Genomic DNA, 18,255 nt, shown 5'->3' with positions numbered 1-18,255 from the left:
GTTTTTGGCCCGTTCATCTACTTAAATGTTCGGATTTCAAATATAAAGTGCTTAACTCATGGCCACGGATGTTACAATTATGTTCGGCCCCTCAAAAGTACCCGTATTTTCCGTATTGTTCAATAAAAAGCATTTTAATCCTATCGGTGTTCATTTTCTCTGATTTAACTCCGTTATGCTTTCTACGCGACCCTATCGGTTTGGACTGGAGGTGTATTGCACTATGATACATTATAACTTTATGAGAAAATGGCCGCAGATTGTATTCAAATTATTTCTATTGAACAATACGGAACGTACGGGCACTTCTGAGGGGGCGTGCATAATTGTAACATCTGTGGTTTTGGGGTAAGCACTTTATATTTGAAATCTGAACGTTTATGTAGATGTACGGACCAAAAAGGGAGAAAGTGCAAACACTATGTTGAAGTTCATCCATGTCAGTCATGTTTCAGGGCTAAAGCTGGTGGCATCGTCAAAGGGAACCAGTTTCACTTCCTTCTTGTACGTACCGCGTCGGCAAAAAAAACAACAACATTACAGCACATATGGATCGACTGTCAACGGCCATTCATACGTGGTTCCAGCTGATGTGATGATCTATAGATCGTGCGTCGTGGGCATCACGCGCACAGTCGACGTGCTAATGTGTGTTGAACGAGCAATAAGGTGTCACGCGGTAGTTCTGTGACAGACAGTGTGTTTGTTTGTTTATTTCCACTTTTCTCTGGAGTCCAAGCTGTCTATTAGTATTAGGAACATATTACTGAAGACACATTATTTAGATTCATGGGGAACTTTGGGGGCCGGTTTCGCTAAACTAAAGGTACTGTAAATAATTCATTATATCGTCAAGCTAGCGTTTATGTTGCGAATAATTATGTTTGTTTACCGTAGGTTGAAAGCTGACAGACAGCTAGTACTACTGATAACCTTGTGCAAAAATGCCTAAACCCAATATTACAATACAAATTACAAACCCAAGCTTGTAATACGCAAACTAAAGTGTTGTAACTGTTGCCTATGTTGAACTTTGCTGCCATGATAGACATTCTCTCTTCCATCATGTCGGATTAGGACAGTGAACTTGAGTTACCTTAAAAACCTTGTTTACCGTAGGTTGAAATGTACTCTTATGTATGAAGTTAACATTGATAAGTCATCATTGTGCTTGTTTAATACCGCAGTCTATGTTTGTTTGGCTGTGTAAGCCATGCTGGCAAAATGACAACGTTTTAACCAGTGGTGGTATAAAAGTCCTCGCATGTTTTACTTAAATAAAAGTATCAATACTGCAATGTAGAAATACTCTGTTACAAGTAAAAGTCCGGAATTCAAAATGTAAAAGTACAAAAGTAATGGCATCAACATATACTTAAAGTACCAAAAGTAAAAGTACCCATTATGCAGACTGTCCCATTCTGTAGTGCAATAAAAAGTACAATATTTGACTCGAAACAAGTACAAAACAAGTAAAAGTACTACAAATTTGAAATACTCCAGTGAAGTAAAAAAATAAAAAATACCTAAACATTTTACTTAAGTACAGTACTTGAGTAAATGTACTTAGTTACTTCACACCACTGACCATAGCTTGAAATGTACACTACATGAAGTTATAACATATTGATAAGTCATCATTGTGCTTGTTTAATACTGCAATCTACAATTTGTTTGGCTGCTGTGTACACCATGCTAGCAAAAATGTTTTAACTAATCTAAATGTAATTTGTTTTCTGTGCAGATTTGAGGTTTTAGAGCAAGGAAAGTATCCAAAGCCATTGGATTACAATGGCCATCAACGACCGGGATGTCGGTGAAAACACTCCTCTTTTGGATTCATCAGTGACTGTGAACAGACCGGCACCATCGGTGTTCGAGGGCAGAAGACTGGCTTGTGCTGCCATCCTGCTGGCCGAGTCATTAGAGAGGGTGGCATTCTATGGCATCACTTCCAATCTGGTCCTTTTCCTCCAGAGCAACCCCTTCACTTGGGAGGGAACTCAGGCGAGCCAGGCACCTCTGATGTTCATGGGGATTACTTACTTAATTTCACCATTTGGTGGGTGGCTGGCCGATGCCTACCTGGGGAAATTCTGGACAATTGCTTGTAGTTTGATTCTGTATTTCACCGGTATGCTATTTTTCCCATTCATTTCAAATGAAAACACCATGCCTGGACTATGTGGTGAACAGATGGCATTCCCAGTGACACCAGTTGACTGTATGAACACAAGCATTCCCCAGCCCGACAATTATTGCCCACCTAATCGTACTCCCTACTGTAGACCAGTGATCTACTGTGCACTTGCCCTAATTGCATTAGGGGTCGGAACTGTGAAGTCCAACATCACGCCTTTTGGAGCAGACCAGGTAGAGTATGAATAGACTGCGCTTTAAAAATCTGCTGGAATTCAAATTAGACAGTCATTGAATCTGTTATGCACCGAGTGGTTTTATGAAGGACATTCTGATCATACTGTAGGACAGACCTGTACAAGATCAGGCATGCAGGGTGACATCTTTTTGTTCATACATGCAATTTGTTTACTGTGGGACCGTAAGCACTGTATTAGACACACATACCCCTGCTGATAGAAAGTATTGATAATTTGCCTCACGAGGTTTCGATTTTCCATGATGGTCAGGTGTTATGTCAACCAGTTTCTCTTTCGAATGCATACACACACACACACACACACACACACACACACACACACACACACACACACACACACACACACACACACACACACACACACACACACACACACACACACCAAACAGAGGAACTGAGATTTGTGTTTGGTTAGAATAAAGTTAGTTAAGTATTATTACTCAGTAGAACCCTGCTGTGTGCATGATCATAAGATGAACCAAGTTTATCAATACAGTCATTGTTTTTTTAAATTAATCTTAAGCAAGAAGAAAAGCCTTTCTAATGAGAGTAACTTTGATTAGCAGTGAACCCACTGCTGTCACACATGTTCCACTTCCAGCCAATGCTTCATTTGTTTGATCATGTTCATTTGCTGTACACAGAATGTTAAATACATTGGAATTCAAATGTACTGTGTTGGCTTAAAAAGAAAGAGTATAGACAGCGAGTATAAATTAGGCTGAACTCAAACTTTAAACAAAAATACTTCTTTAATATAAACAAACTGCCCACAAAAAGTTCGGAAATGTAACTTTGGTCGATCATTTCTCCCCTTCAACAATACCAATTTATTTTGTGTTTTATATCATTTTTATCGTTGATGACCTTGACAACGAGGTATAACTTGTAAGGATTGTGCAATCGTGGAATGAGTAATGCAGCTAAACGTGTGGGTAGCGCCTCAAAAATGTTTGCCAAAATCCCCAAATATGCTTCTGTTGGTAATCGCTCTTGTTTTGAGCGACCTGCCAGCACACACTTGCTGAGAGGTGTGTGTGTGCCAGTCACAGGTGTGTGACTGGCACCTGAGCATGGTTCTTGCAACTTTGTTGACACTGCCCCCATGGAAAGATGCCACATTTGTCCCTTCAGGATAAGGCCTGTGCAATAGGGCAAGTGAAGATGGTGTTCCGTTACAGAGATTATGTCAGCCCTGGTACCATTTGCAGGCAGGTGTGTGCCTGTCATAGGTGTGTGACTGACACCTGAGCATGGGTCCTGCAACTACATCTGTCTTTGGTACCGTTGTGCAAATCTTGCCTGTAAATCTCTGGAAGAAAATCGTTCCTCAGTGAAGCAAGGGTAAGGAACCGGTCTTCTTGGGTTGTTGTCTTCCTTTGACCTTGCCAGTCTCAAAGAACTTGGTCCTAAGTTTGGACATAGTTTCTTTCATCACATTTGTCTGAATTTGACCAAATTTTACATCAGCGCTTTTATTGAAAACTTGGTTGTATATAATGCTAAAACATCCTCTAACCATGCTCAAAGGATACTAAGAGCAGACACAGAATTGCGAACAAGAGGTTGAGGCTGCTTGTTTGTGCAGTCCTCCTCTTACACTGAAAGATCCATCTCACAGCCTCCCGTGTTTTGTCTTTTTTTAAATTTATTTTTCTCAAATCACAACACTAGAAAAAAAACATGGCCAAAACCTAATTTCAGCCTGACTTTTATGTCAAGGCTTTCATAGCTGTGTTCCATAGCTGCAGAAATATTCTCATCACACAATTTATTTTGTAATCTTCTATTTCATATTGGACCAGAAACGGGCAGAGCGCATGTCTTTGCCAGGCGGGTGGCCTACCCAGGGCGGTGTAAGATGCAGAATGTGACATTGCAGGGTTGATGATATGTTTTTAGATTAGGTGTTGTAGTATTGGACTGGAGTTAAAAGCTGTGACAGCGGCATTGTTTGAGTTACGGAGCATAAAGAGCAATAGATTGGTGTAATAAATGCAACTGTTTGTCATAGCAGCATTGGATGGCAGACATTATGTTATTGCATTTAGCAATATTACATAATGTTTGTCTTCACAGCATGATCAAGTACCAGGAGTCACAACCCCTGCCCAGAACACTTTCTGGAGAAGTAATGTCAAACTGCATCTCTCTCCCTTTCTGTGTCCAGAGTGTGCACTCGTTGTCACATGACTCCCAAGATTATGTGTACCTAATTTGGTGAAGATTGACCCCCCCCCCCAAAAAAAAAATATTTTTCATTCATGTTTCAAGATTATCATTTTCTGTAAAACAGGCCCCTCCTACAAACTTTTGAAGCTAATTATTGCCAATCGGTATGGTATATAACACATGTGTATGATACATTATTACGTGCATCCTGTGTAGTAGCAAGTGGTTTGAGTGTTGGACAAAATCAGCAGAAGTAGCAAAAAGTGCGTTTTGAAGAAAATGCGGAAATCCAGTTAGACATGTCCTTTTATAGGGAGTTTAGTTCAAAAACCAAGGACAATTCAGAAAGGAAATTTTGAGTCTATGACCTACGGTTCAAGAGCTAAAGGCCAAACCATACTGGGCTGGTGTAGCACCACCACAAGGGCGATTTGATAAATATGAGGGGAGTGACTTCCTTGGCCTACTGGCAGTGTGAAATTATCTCCAGACCCAAAGCCAGACACACACGGGCAAAAACCTTATCACTGGCTCCGGCCTTTGGCCTGCCGTGTAAGTGAGATTTGGATAAGTGTGATCAACTAGAAATTACACAGTTGATTGTTTTGATCTTGCTCATTGGTGGATCACGTTTTGTTGAGTTTTGTCTGGCGTTATTAATGCCCTACCAAGCCTATTATACGAAGCAAAACATGTATGCTAATGTTCATGGTAACATGGTAAGGCTGCATGTCAAGCTAAGGCTATTCATGCGTTCACTGAATGGCTGTTGTTTGGTCCTGTTTTCCTCTCAGGTCAAAGACAGAGGCCCAGAGGCCACTCGCCGGTTCTTCAACTGGTTCTACTGGTGCATAAACCTTGGAGCCATCGTGTCCCTGGGCGGTGTGGCCTACATCCAGCAGAACGTCAGCTTCGACTATGGCTACATCATACCAACAGTGTGTCTGGGGGTGTCCTTCGCCGTGTTCATCCTGGGCCGCACTGTCTTCATCACCAAGCCCGCGGACGGCAGTGCCTTCACAGATATGTTCAAGATCCTGGGTTTTGTCTGCTGTTCGTCACAGACACCGAAGGAACCCAACCTTCTCAGGTGAGAGGGACAGGGTTACGAATCAGGATTAGTGCATAATGTATATGGGGGAAAATAATACTATTAGTATTACTGAAGCCAAATTTGAATGAGAATCTTTGATACTGATTGGCTATCAAAACACACAAAATAGTTTTGGTGCAGAAAACTTTATTTAATCTCACTAGGGAGGGTCTTTATACGTAGTTGTGTAACGTCTATTTCGCAGCTACCCAAACATTGTTGAATGGAATCTATGATCCAGTTCAGCTACAGTAGGTGTTGTTATCCAACCTTTATGTTAGCACTTCCTTTGATATCCCCTTTCACTTTCTTTTTTAATTTCTCCTCTGGTCCAGCCATTCATCATCATTCCCTCTGGTGTAAACTTATTCCTAAGTGCTGCTACTTGACTTTGAACCCAAGTAGCACAATCAGTTGAAAAACCTGACATTGAATATTTTAAGTTGGCCAATTCCACAGCCTTTCAAGAATTACTTATTAAGGCGTTTTCTCCAGAGATGGGGATTATAGGCTTTAGAATAAAGTTTCTGTCCTATCTCTAGAAGTGCTGTTATTTGAGGAGGAGGCACTCATAAAAAAAGGCTGATTAAGTCTCTCATCTCAAGAGTTTAGTTTAATTCCAGCCAATGTTTATTGGCTATTTACAGAGCATTTTTTTCTCTCTCACTGCGATCAATCATGCCATAGCACTTTCAGGCTGCTTTGAACTTTTCTATTCCTTTTTGACCAAGGCCTAAGCCGACGTTGCTGGATACTGCCAAAGTGACCTATGGAGGCAAGTTCCCAGAGGAGAAAGTAGAGGAGTTGAAAGCTCTGGTAAAAGTCCTGCCAGTGTTTCTTGCCCTCATTCCATACTGGACGGTGTATTTCCAGGTGAGAATAGCATGTCATGTCATATCAACATGTATTTATGAAGTGATTTAGATAATATAGGTTCACTATAAAGCCAAGGAAAATAATGCTTATTTAAGGCTAGAACAAAAACATAATGAATTGCACTGTGTGTGCGTGTGTGTGTGCGTGCGTGAACGTGCATGTCTATATCTGTGATTGTACACATGCAGACATCTTAGTCTTTGTTGATGGATCTAAAAGCTCACAATACACGTTGTGAGCTTGTCAATCACCTTTTTTCGATGCGCGACACAGGACAAACGGTGTAAATCGAGTTTAATAGACTTCACTACTGCTGTGCATGTGCTTACTGTGTTGCAGATGCAGACCACATATTTTCTGCAGGGCCTCCATCTGAGGATTCCTGGGACTGAACCCAACAGCACTTCTGTTGCCAGCGAGGTAAATTAATGTAGGAAAGTCCGATTGCCTGTGTGCTCTTTAATAAACACAGTGATGGTGAAAATCTATGGCAAAATCTGTGGGTATATTCATGTAAAAATGTTAATGCATGTTAATGTTCTACGGCCAACAATAGCCTGTAAGACGTTTATCTTTTAAAAGCACAAGACAATGCTGCTGATTTTGAGACTAGGTTTTGAACCTAGACCACTGAACGTAAAAGGAGTCAGTAGGTCAATGTGAAACAGTCATAGGCAACAGCTGGAGACAGCAAACGTTGTTAATGCGCAGGGGATTAAATCGGAACTACTCCCATGTACTAATACCTCACAGATTAGCAACCTGGCAATGTCTCTCCACAGCAGCACGTCACTTGATTGCTTGATATTGTACTGTAGGTCAGGGTTTCCCAAACCTTGTTTTAAATGGTTTTGCACTTATTCTGTTTTTCATGTGTCTATGAGGTTGATAGAACTTAATTAAGCCCCCTGGTGGTGTTTTTATGGTGTTTTATGTCTTCTCTGACTATTTTGAGTTTCTACCTGGAGGCTGAAACCTTGAGGGTCAAACGTGCCAATAGAAAAACAGCCCTTTAGTGACATAGTAAAAATATACCCTCCCCCTCATTATCATAACACAACAGGTGTGGGCATGAGGAGGAGGAGGGATTGGACAGGTGGGTGGTGCTAAGGTGAGAACCAGGTATACTTAATGAACTGGAGGCGTGTCCACATAAAAACATAATTTTAACAATTTCTGTTCACTTTTTTGAAAAAAATCTTCCTCCTAGTATAACCATAATACCTGATGATTATGTTTTAGGGGGGGGGAATCTCTGAAAATCACGGCACCCCGTCTTTAACCTAGCCTCTGGCATGATATCATATCATCTATCATTTTGTTGTGATATCAAATGGCTTAAAAAAGAAAGAAGAAAATATTGAAAATAGCCAGCTTCCAGATCTGCTATTTTTGTAAAGTTTTTAAAATGTCAACAATAGGATGCCAGGTTAAACTGGCACAGTAATCTCATGAACTAAATTTCAATTGAAATGATACCCCCGTCATTTTCCTCTCCTTTCCATTCGGTGGCCACATTGGCGGCCCCCACTTATGGGATGCCAGGTTAAACTGGCACAGTAATCTTATGAACTGAATTTCAATTGAAATTATACCCCCCTCATTTTCCTCTCCTTTCCATTCGGTGGCCACATTGGCTGTCCCCACTTAATGTAGAAAACCTGTAGTGTAGGTGCACCCGTGTCACACACTCACACAGACTGTAGGATGAGTTCAGGGAAGCTTGGAGGAACGCAGCAATTTACTTCATAATAAGCTAGGTTTCCTCAAGAAATGAAGCTTCAACAAAGTATAATAATGTAGGTTGGGTTGTTCAGCATCACTGTTCTGCTTTTTGACAGGCATGCTTGGGGTAAAGGGAAACTATAGACTTCAGTGAATTGTGAAGTGTTGTTTGTTTGTATTCCGCTGTGTGTAGCCTACACAGGAACAAGTTCACAGAATGGCAGTTGTTTTTTTCCCCCCCTCCACATGCTATATTTCTATTATCAGAAAAGGAACTATGTGTTTTTTCGCTTCCAGTCTCTGCACTGCTTCTCAAGATCAAAAGGGAAGTGAGATTAGATGCCATTGCCCCTGTGACTCATCCCTTGCTTCACCTGACATGCAGTTCTTAAGCAGTAAGAATGTTTTTAAAAAAAGAAACGTTAACAGGGCACGCTCTTACAAATAATAAGTGGGAGCAAGCAGCATGCCATTATTCCCAATGAGATCATCTGGTCATAAGAGCATTACACAGAGGAAATGAGAAACGATAATCAATCATTTAAAACATGTTATAGATGTTTCAACATTGTGGGATGTTGGCTAATGTCATAAGTTCCAAAAGTTCTTAATGTTAGGGAAGACTGTAGTGATGAACGAACCAGTATGATGTCTACAACATTATTACACATGAGTTGTTTTTTGTTGCAACACCCCTTCAGCAGACCCCTCCATAGCCCCCCATGCCCACTGAGACCGAAGCCTGCAGGGGCAGCTCTGCCACTCCAGCCAGTCTCTCCCTGGTGTGAGAAAAATACTCTCACTTAGCACTTTCTGTCATTTTGAATATGATAATGTGCAAACAGGGGGGAAAAGCACTGTGTATGACTTGCCAGCAGTTACTCTAAGAAATGGAAATTCAATTTGAAAATAAATGGAACTATCAAATGTGTAAAACCCGACACATTGGGAGCTCAGATGGCATGCAGGATTTGAATTGCAAAACAGATCCCTGGGAGTGTCTGGTTCCATCAATGCTCACTGAACTAGATACAGTATAGCCGAAATGTGTAGATAGTGTGTTATGTGTCAAATGTATTTTCCTGTTTTATTGATAATATGTTATCCTGTTATTTTTCTAGGTTAGATCATTATTAATAAATAAAACTTCATGATATTAGATTTCCAATTTCTGCTCTCGGATATATTAATTTGGCTGGTCGGGTAGTAGCACAAAGTGTTGTTCAAATTGCAGGCACATTCAGTGGGAAGCATTTATAGATAATGCCACCACTTTGATGGCTGATATCTATAATTAACAGTTCAAATGTGGGTGCATTTGATTATGTGAATTGCGTCAACATTCCTCTCTCGTCATTATGTTCAGTTTTGTGTCTGGCCACCTGGGGGCGCCAAAGCAATATCAAGACAAGACAAGACCAGAACACACACACACACACACACACACACACACACACACACACACACACACACACACACACACACACACACACACACACACACACACACACACACACACACACACACACACACACACACACACACACACACACACACACACACAGTACACACACACACACACACACACACACACACAGTACACACACACACACACACACACACACACACACACACACACACACACACACACACACACACACACACACACACACACACACACACACACACACACACAGTACATACACACACAACATACACAGGCTCACCTGTGAGGAAGTGGACTTGAATGCACTGACATTCTCTGTATTGTTTTTCATGCCTTGTGCTCTTACACATACTCTTCCCTCATGTTTCTCCTTGCTGGATTCCCTGGCAGATCAAATTCCGCTTTCCTGCAGCCTGGCTGACAATGTTTGATGCAGTGCTCATCCTCATGCTGATCCCCCTTAAGGACAAAGTAGTGGACCCCATCCTCAAGCGCCGGGGCCTGCTGCCTTCCTCCCTGAAGAGGATTGCAGTGGGGATGTTCTTTGTCATGTGGTCGGCCGTTGCGGCGGGTGAGTGAGTGAGTGTGCTAGCAGTCATGCCCTGTTGCCGCTGTCAAATGAGTAAATAGGCCAACTAAACACCCTGCCTTTCAGCAGCAAAGTTGGTCTTTGTTTACGATGCTAAATGTCAGCATGGAGTCAGCGCTTCCGAGGCAACAAACGGCACCACGCATGCCATAGATCTGCATCATTTGAAAGTGGCGTCATGTTTGAATAACCATATATACATGTAGAATGAAAGTATTTGACATAAAAAAGGAGGGAGGTTTACTTTGTCTCATGCACATAGTTTTGATCCCCCAGGAGAGATATCTCTTGATACGGTCTAAATGCCATGTATACATGTGTATTTGACCAGCCTTGATGTTTACAACTACAAGGAATTGACCCTCACAGCGTCGTTTTTCCAGGACTCAGCAGGTAGTCTGTCAGCGATGTATTAATATTCCTTCTATCAAAGCGCCACTTTCTAGAAAAGCTGTTATCATACAGACCTGGCAAAGAAATAATAAAATAAAAAGCCCCAAAGGTGCTTTTTCATTTTTTTCCTTTGTACATATAGAGCAGAGCTGTAGCATCCCTGTACTTTGGTTCTGTTTGACTGCACCCACATCCGACAGCACTGCTCTGTCCAATTCGGTTCCAGCCTGTGGATTATCTTAAATAACTCTCTGCCTAGCCTGTCAGTGGGTGCTGCTGCATTGATATATTCAGGCTAAAATGTTTTGAGTGAGACAAGTCTGCAGGGCAGGGGAAAAGCAAATCAGTAACAGTCTTCAGAACCAATGCACAATATATTTTGCACAACCATTGCCTCCCTGTTTCCCTCTCAGAATTACTTCTCCTATCGCTGTAGAATACAAACACATTCTGTCCTCATTGACCTTTTTAGTATTGACTGGAGTGCTCAGCAGATTGCTAATTGATATTTAAACATGTGCTAAATCATATTTAATAGCTGTTTGTGAGGAGGAGCAATTGATATTACGTTTGTTGTGAATGTTTTGTTTACACTAACAAGAACTCTACTTACGCTGTGAAGCAGTTCAAAGTTAAAAACTTCTTTTGAAAAAAACAGACGTCCCAACATTATTAGAACGTCTGGTTAACAAGGTGTATCTTTGGCAGTTAATTAATTCCACTCAAATCATGAAAGGCACTAAAATCATGAAAGGCCAACATAACGCAGATGTTTAGATTTTGATTATAATAATACATAATTCATTATGATTTTGAAAAGAGCCTTGAATGCATCGCCAAGAAGCACGCTCATGCTCACATAATATTACAAAGAATTAATTGAACTCTGAGAGTGGTCTGATGTCAGATTTCTTTGGTCCAATGCCGACCAAATTTTGCTTTTTAGATGACCAAATGGAAATAAGCCTTAGGGCTTTATCGTGTTATTATCCTCGGTGATATTGTGTGTGGTGTTGTCATTTTAGGAAGTGATTTGCCCTTTCTTTTTATCACCAAATAAATTCAATCAATCAATCAATCCTGATTTTGGAGAGTCATAGACCACTAATTACTGATGTTTTGAACGTCGTTATGTAACAACAAAAACAAAAAGAAAGGAAAAATAAATTCTAATAAATAAAAAACAGTTAGATTTGATTAAAGTTTCTATTTTGAGTGCAATTAGCTTGTTATAAGCAAACATTATATTGAACAATGCAAGTAAATATCAGTTTTTCCTAGAAAAAAGGTTTTAGTATTTCAAAAGATTTTCAAAAAACTATAATGTTCAGAAATGAAAAAAAAAATCATAAATGTTTCAAAAGAATATTTTCACTATTAAATAGGGCTTAAGTGGTTAATTCACAATGTATATTAGTACATTTTGGGTCCCGAGACGTCAAATTTCTCTTTTGGCTCTCGAGCTAAAAAAGTTTGGTAACCACTGCTCTGAGGTAGTGGCAGTATACGGCCCTCTAAACAAGGGTGGAAGTACTTTAAGGTGTGAGGATGTGATCAGACACTAATGAGAGCCTCTGAGACACAACAGCTACAGCCACCACCACTGTACTCCTCTCTGGTACACCTCCAGGGAGTGTGCAAAGCTGCTGGAGACCACTTACTGTTGCTTTGTCATAACAAGAAAAAGAAAAAAAAAGGTAACCATAAGCACTTTCCTGGAGGAAGTATTATCCATGTTGTGTGTGTGTGTGTGTGCGTGTGTGTGCATGCATGTAAAAGAGAGGGTGAGTGTACGTTTATTATGTTGGACTAATTTATCTTTTTTTTTTTTTGTACCCCTGGATTGTTCCACATACCATGCAGAAATTGTGAAGTGGAACTGAATGTGTTGAAAGGGTGTTCTCGCGTAGTCTAATTTGAAATGTGCCAAAGCCTGAAATACTCTGAGCAAGTGGATGTTTTTTTTTTCTTCTTCTTCCTCTTTTTTGCTTTTATTATCAGCAAACTACTGTAAAATGCCTGTTAACCAAATCTAATGAGGGGATTTTTCGGTTCTAGGAAATGCTTTAAAAATGGCTGCTGAGAAGGAAAGGTTGTATCTGTAATGTTTATTTCAGATATTCAGAATCTTTTCCATTTTTTTGTTTTTGAAAATGAGAAGCAGGAATTTGAGCAATTGCAGAGAGGGGGAAAACATGCAGTTCAGTTCTCCAGATAGAATTGAACCAGGGCCGTTGCAATTATGTGGTGGATGCACTATCTGATCACCGACCAGCATGGCCCAATATAATTTACAGTATTTCAGCAAGCAGTTTTAAGTCGTGGTCATGAAAAGAAAGGCCTATGATGACGTGTGGCACCACATAGGTGAATTTACTGTAGTACTACAGGCTAATTCCATACCTTTGGTCTGTCACAGTGAATTAATTGGATACATTTTTCATAGTTACAAATGCATAGAACATATTTTGGGCAGTGAGCAGAGAAGATGACCTACGACAGCACTGATCCTGTGGTGGGATTGAACCCACTTCATATTTATTCATACAGAATCATTCTATAGCGTGTCTTCTGTTACGAAGTTATGTCCCATTTTGCTTAGCTGGTCTTCCGTGTTTCCTGTGGTTGTCTGTCCACAAGCATAAGTCACGGGGCTCAGAAACCACAGAGAGACGGACAGCTCTAAACCAGCTTGAAGTGGCATTGTTTGCCCTGGACACAGCTAGGATCAACACTCACAACATTTGTAAATATGCCATTCAGTGTGTCTACACAGTAGGCCATGCCATCCGGGTCTAAGCTCGTATTTATTTAATAGGCTAGCACTAGAAACACTGGCTTCAACTACATGCTGGGTGACATTCCAAAGCAGCATGGACATTTGCTTTTGAAGTAAATCTTCATTTTTTTATAGCATTCTTTGTAACTTTTATATAATCTGTTTTAGTAATGGCCCACTGACGTTTTTGATGTCTAAAAGTAGGACGCTTTTATAAAAGCTGTTGCAAAGTTCTCAGGGATTGCACTTGGGTGTATGATGTGTGATATGGGTGTATGTTTATGCTGAGCCCTAGACTTGCTGCGGGCAACCCGGAGGCTGCTTGCCCTGCCTGGGATGGACGGCTGGTATTATAGGATAGCTGGATTACAAGGCTGCAGCTCCTCTCAAATACAGCATTAAGTGTGGTTATGATAGGAGGCTGTCTCTGGGTGTTATCTGGAAATAGCTGCTGGTTACATGATAATGGTTATCGAATGAAGCTTTTAGGAAGCGGCAGTGGTTTGACGACGACTTGCTTGGCTCTCATTGTCGCGCTGTCTGCACTGTTCCATTACTAACTGCCTTAATCTGTGAGCATGCAGATGTGATCTTAATGAAGTGGTGGTGTAGCCATGAAACCAGCTAAATCCCTAATGGAGTGTCAGTGAATCCTTTAACTCCTTGCGATGTTTGGCTGTTTGTTGGTTTCATGGACTTAAGGGTGCTTAATAAGTTTCACAAGTGCCTCCTCACTGTGACTGTATTATATAAACCGATATACTGTATATCCCCAATGGCCTGTTTGTTTTATTGACCCTGGGTTTTATCCTTGCTCGACAGTTCAGAAAAAGGTGTACCTAGATCTATTGGGGGGGGGGGGGGGGGAGAAGGAAGAGAAGGAATTAGTTGTATGTGTCTACCTAATGTTTACTCTAGATCACGTATCCTCACATATTTTCCCAGTGATCTGAAATTCCCAGGATTCCAAATTTGATCCCAACATAAACGCTAATCCAGGGGTGTCAAACAAATTTTAGTTCACTGGCCTGATTGCGCAAAAAGGCAACTTAATATGGGCCGAACCAGTTGTGCACGGCTCCACACATGCAGATGTTCGAGTATACTGATTTTGTGCACATTGCCTTCGCGCAAACATGCATTGCTGCCCTTTTTCAACCTGCTCCTTTCAGTCTCTATAACTACAAAATGTTTCACTTTACGAATTTAGATTCTTATGAAGAATTGCCTAGCAAGCATTACTTTTATGATCGGTATACATACTGTAGGCTACCGCTACACAAAGTTGTAGCCTATATTCCATATGTATTCCCATTCCTTTTAACTACTGTATGGCTGGTGCAAAACAATATTAACATAAACAAGATTGTTAATCTAACTTTAACTTGAAGTTTACAATTTCTTTACCTGCAGACCGTCTTACACTCAAGAGTGACAGTTTTGCAGATTTTGCAGCGTAATGTTACCTATTTTACACCATCAAGCTCTGTCTGGAGTACATTTCAGAGTCGGACCGGATACTGGGAAAATAGTCATCTCTCAAATGTCGTTATCAAACACTTGTGACAACTGTATGTAAGGAAGGCGGGATATTTTACAGTTTAACAGTAAACTTTATTGTCCAAAATGTTTCAATGCACTGAAACAGTAACTGGGAATTTTATAATTATAAATGACTGTTGAAAATGAATTGTTATTTTGTGTACTGTAAAGCGTCCTTGGGTTTCTGAAAGGCGCTATATAAATCCAAGTTATTATTATTATTATTAACTATAAAAAACAAACACACAAATAGAACAATTTCTCAGTTACTCCAAGCATTCTTTTCTGCATTATGTTAAAACAAACACACAATACATCTGTGATAGGCCAATATCAGCTGATAGAACTGGCTTACTGATAAGTTGGTCAGGCTCCAGTACATTTCACATGGTGTGCAGTACACATTATGTTGGCCCTTGCATACCACGTTCAAACATTAACACTGCCTCTTCCCTTTCAGGAATACTGGAGACTAAACGACTTGATGTAGTCAAATCTCCAAACGGTACCATCGACCAGCAGATTGGCACGGTCATCTACTATGCTGCAGATTTACCCATATGGTGGCAGGTGCCTCAATATGTGCTGATCGGAATCAGTGAGATCTTCGCCAGTATTGCAGGTATGGTGGGATTTATTTTACTTATAATTAGTGTAAGTAGAAGTCAAGCTGTGATTTCACACTGCAGTCGGCTGCACTGTCATGAAGTCTTCTAGCATTTTCACTGCACCATTTTCACTACAAAGAGGAAAACAATATGCAATACAAAACACATTTCTATTGCATAATTGTTATCGGTATGATTTGCTGTCACACTGTGCTTTCTTGATGTGGTTGTTGGTATCGAGCGTTTAACTACAGTATACTCCATACTGTGCAAACTAAACTTAACACCACAATAAAGCCAAATGTATAAACCCATTTTGATTGCACAATTATAATTGGTCCAATTTATCTTCTATCTTCCTGATGCGATTGTGGGTAGGTGACTGATATCATATATAGTGAGTGCTAATTGGTGCAGGTATTGACCGACCGTTGACTCTTGATTTCTTACCCCATTGAAGTTTATTGTTAAATAATGAGACATTTTATAAATGCTAAGGTGAAGTGTGGTTTATAATGATAAAGTAACCTTTAGAGCTTAAGTGATGAATGGTTTTCCCTCAGCTTGACAGTAACACTATTCCTCAGCTCATTGTTTAAGTGGTTCATCTAATCAATAATCTTTTGCTAAAACAATACCCTATTTAGACTGAGCTGCCCTTGTCTTTGTCGCTGCTGAAATTGAGACGTGTAGAATCCATAGAGGCACACCAAACAGCAGGTTTAGCCAACACGAATTGTTCTCAATTCTCAAATATAACTGCAAGCTGCAATACCTGGGGCCAAGCAGTGAGCGCAAAACGCCACAGCGACAGCATACGATTTAATTTGTGCTGGAGCTCAGCTACGGGACCTACCTCCTGTGCTCCGGGAGGTAGGTCCCGTAGGTAATTAGGTATTAATTCAGCTTTTCCCCCTCAATGTTCCTTCCCGCAATGGAAAAGGACCGTGGATGAAATGAAACAAAATGAAATTAGTTGGGTTCGTAAATCTTCACAATAACAATTGTTTGAAAAATGGTTGCGCCCGTGAGTAGTATGACGTGAGAGAGTGAATTGACGAGTGATCACGTTAACGTGTTTTCTCCTCCATGTTTGATGTCAGTAAATAACGTTATGTTCATGTGCACCTCCCTCTAGTTTGTCTGTGTTGCTAACCAAGCTGGCCAGTGCGTATCTGTCCGTGTTCTGTGACATTGTGCCCGACAAAAGTGAGAGAGAGTATTGAGTCTTAGTCGGGTTCATGAGCTCGGGTACCTAATAAATGTTGATATTACTCTTTATGCAATTTTTGACATCATAAACAACAAAGAATATTAGCATAAGTGGACTGAAGGCAGACCTGCAAACTCATGAAAAAGTGATAAGTTCTGAAATCAAACTCCGCTGAAGTAAATAAATATGAATAAATATGATTATATTGATTATTAGATAAGTTAAAAATACAGCAGTTTTTCTCCTAAGTTTTTCCCACACCGGAATGGCTGGTCAGTCTCCGTAATTAACTATGAAGAAAATATTTGTACACCGTATTCTAAGCACCCAATTAACTTTATTAGAGACAGATCACAACATTTCGACCTACACAAGGTCTTCGTCAGGTGCAATAAAAAGGACATATGTGGCGGTGGTTATATAGAGTGGGCAGAGCTCATGTAATTTTTTAACTGCTTGGCTTTCCATTCTGAAACGTAACTGCATCTACAGTATTTTTAAAACATCTCTATACGGTCATGATAATCTAAAAGATCAATTATCGTGGGTGCTTCGTGGCGCAAGCATAAAGTTCCTGCCCACTATCTCGGAGACTAGGGGTTCAAATCCTCCGCAGTGCCTCCGGCTTGGCTGGCTGTTCCAACAAATTCAATTTGCTTTGCTTGCAGAAGCGAAGCCAGGCAGGTAGCGCGAACTCTGTCACTGCACTAGTGACTGTTACGGGTTGGTCAGGGTGCCTGTTCAGTGGGGTATGGAACTAGGAAGTGTAACGTTTACCACTGCATTCGTAACACCCTTCTGGTCAAACTCCTCACTGTCACATGCGTATCGGAGGCGACTTGGTTGTCTGTGCTCTCCCTAGTACCAACTGTAGGATTTAGCAGCAACATTAGTCCAAAAAACTAACAAAAAAGTATGTAAAATAAATATAGTATGTATACATACATAGTGTGTGTGTATGTGTGTGTGTGAGTGAGAGAGAGAGAGAGATGCATTTATTATTGGGACTAACAGCGCCTGCATTGCGTGCTGACTTATGCAGTCTTGCATGATTGCGTGCGTCTGCTTATTGGTAATTATAGGGGATTATTTCATTAATGTGGAAGCCTATATAGTGTGCCTGTTGAATTTAAACGCCATATTTGCATATACAAAAATATGCGAGCAGCATAACATTATTCCTTTGTGTGTGTGTGTTATTTAGTTATGAAAGCTTGCTGGAATAATTAAGTAAATAAAGTTGCCACAGTGGAGAGAGACAGAGGAAAAGCCAGGAAAGAGAGATGGGGAAGGACACCGGGTCAGGTTAGAACCCGGGCGAGTTGAGGCAAGGTTTGAGCCTTGATATGGTATGTGCTCTACCAGGTCAGCCACCAGGGAGCCCTGATAAACCATTTCTGAAACAAGTTGTGTGCTATCT

At 40.6% G+C, this 18,255-nt stretch overlaps 1 protein-coding gene across 1 annotated transcript in view; it reads left to right on the top strand.

Moving 5' to 3' along the window:
• The first annotated feature begins 561 nt into the window (after positions 1-561).
• Positions 562-18,255, top strand: part of slc15a4 (solute carrier family 15 member 4) — a 44,094-nt gene continuing 26,400 nt past the window's right edge. The window contains exons 1-7 of the mRNA XM_084056283.1: positions 562-826; positions 1,745-2,373; positions 5,365-5,660; positions 6,395-6,536; positions 6,879-6,959; positions 10,102-10,282; positions 15,475-15,636. Coding sequence (XP_083912409.1) covers positions 1,792-2,373; positions 5,365-5,660; positions 6,395-6,536; positions 6,879-6,959; positions 10,102-10,282; positions 15,475-15,636 — 1,444 coding nt within the window. The 5' untranslated portion in view covers positions 562-826; positions 1,745-1,791. The remainder of the gene's footprint in view (positions 827-1,744; positions 2,374-5,364; positions 5,661-6,394; positions 6,537-6,878; positions 6,960-10,101; positions 10,283-15,474; positions 15,637-18,255) is intronic.

Source organism: Gymnoscopelus microlampas, assembly GCF_963454915.1.
Source record: "Gymnoscopelus microlampas genome assembly, chromosome: 4".
NCBI lineage: Eukaryota > Metazoa > Chordata > Actinopteri > Myctophiformes > Myctophidae > Gymnoscopelus > Gymnoscopelus microlampas.
This window is presented reverse-complemented; position numbering and strand designations above follow the sequence as displayed.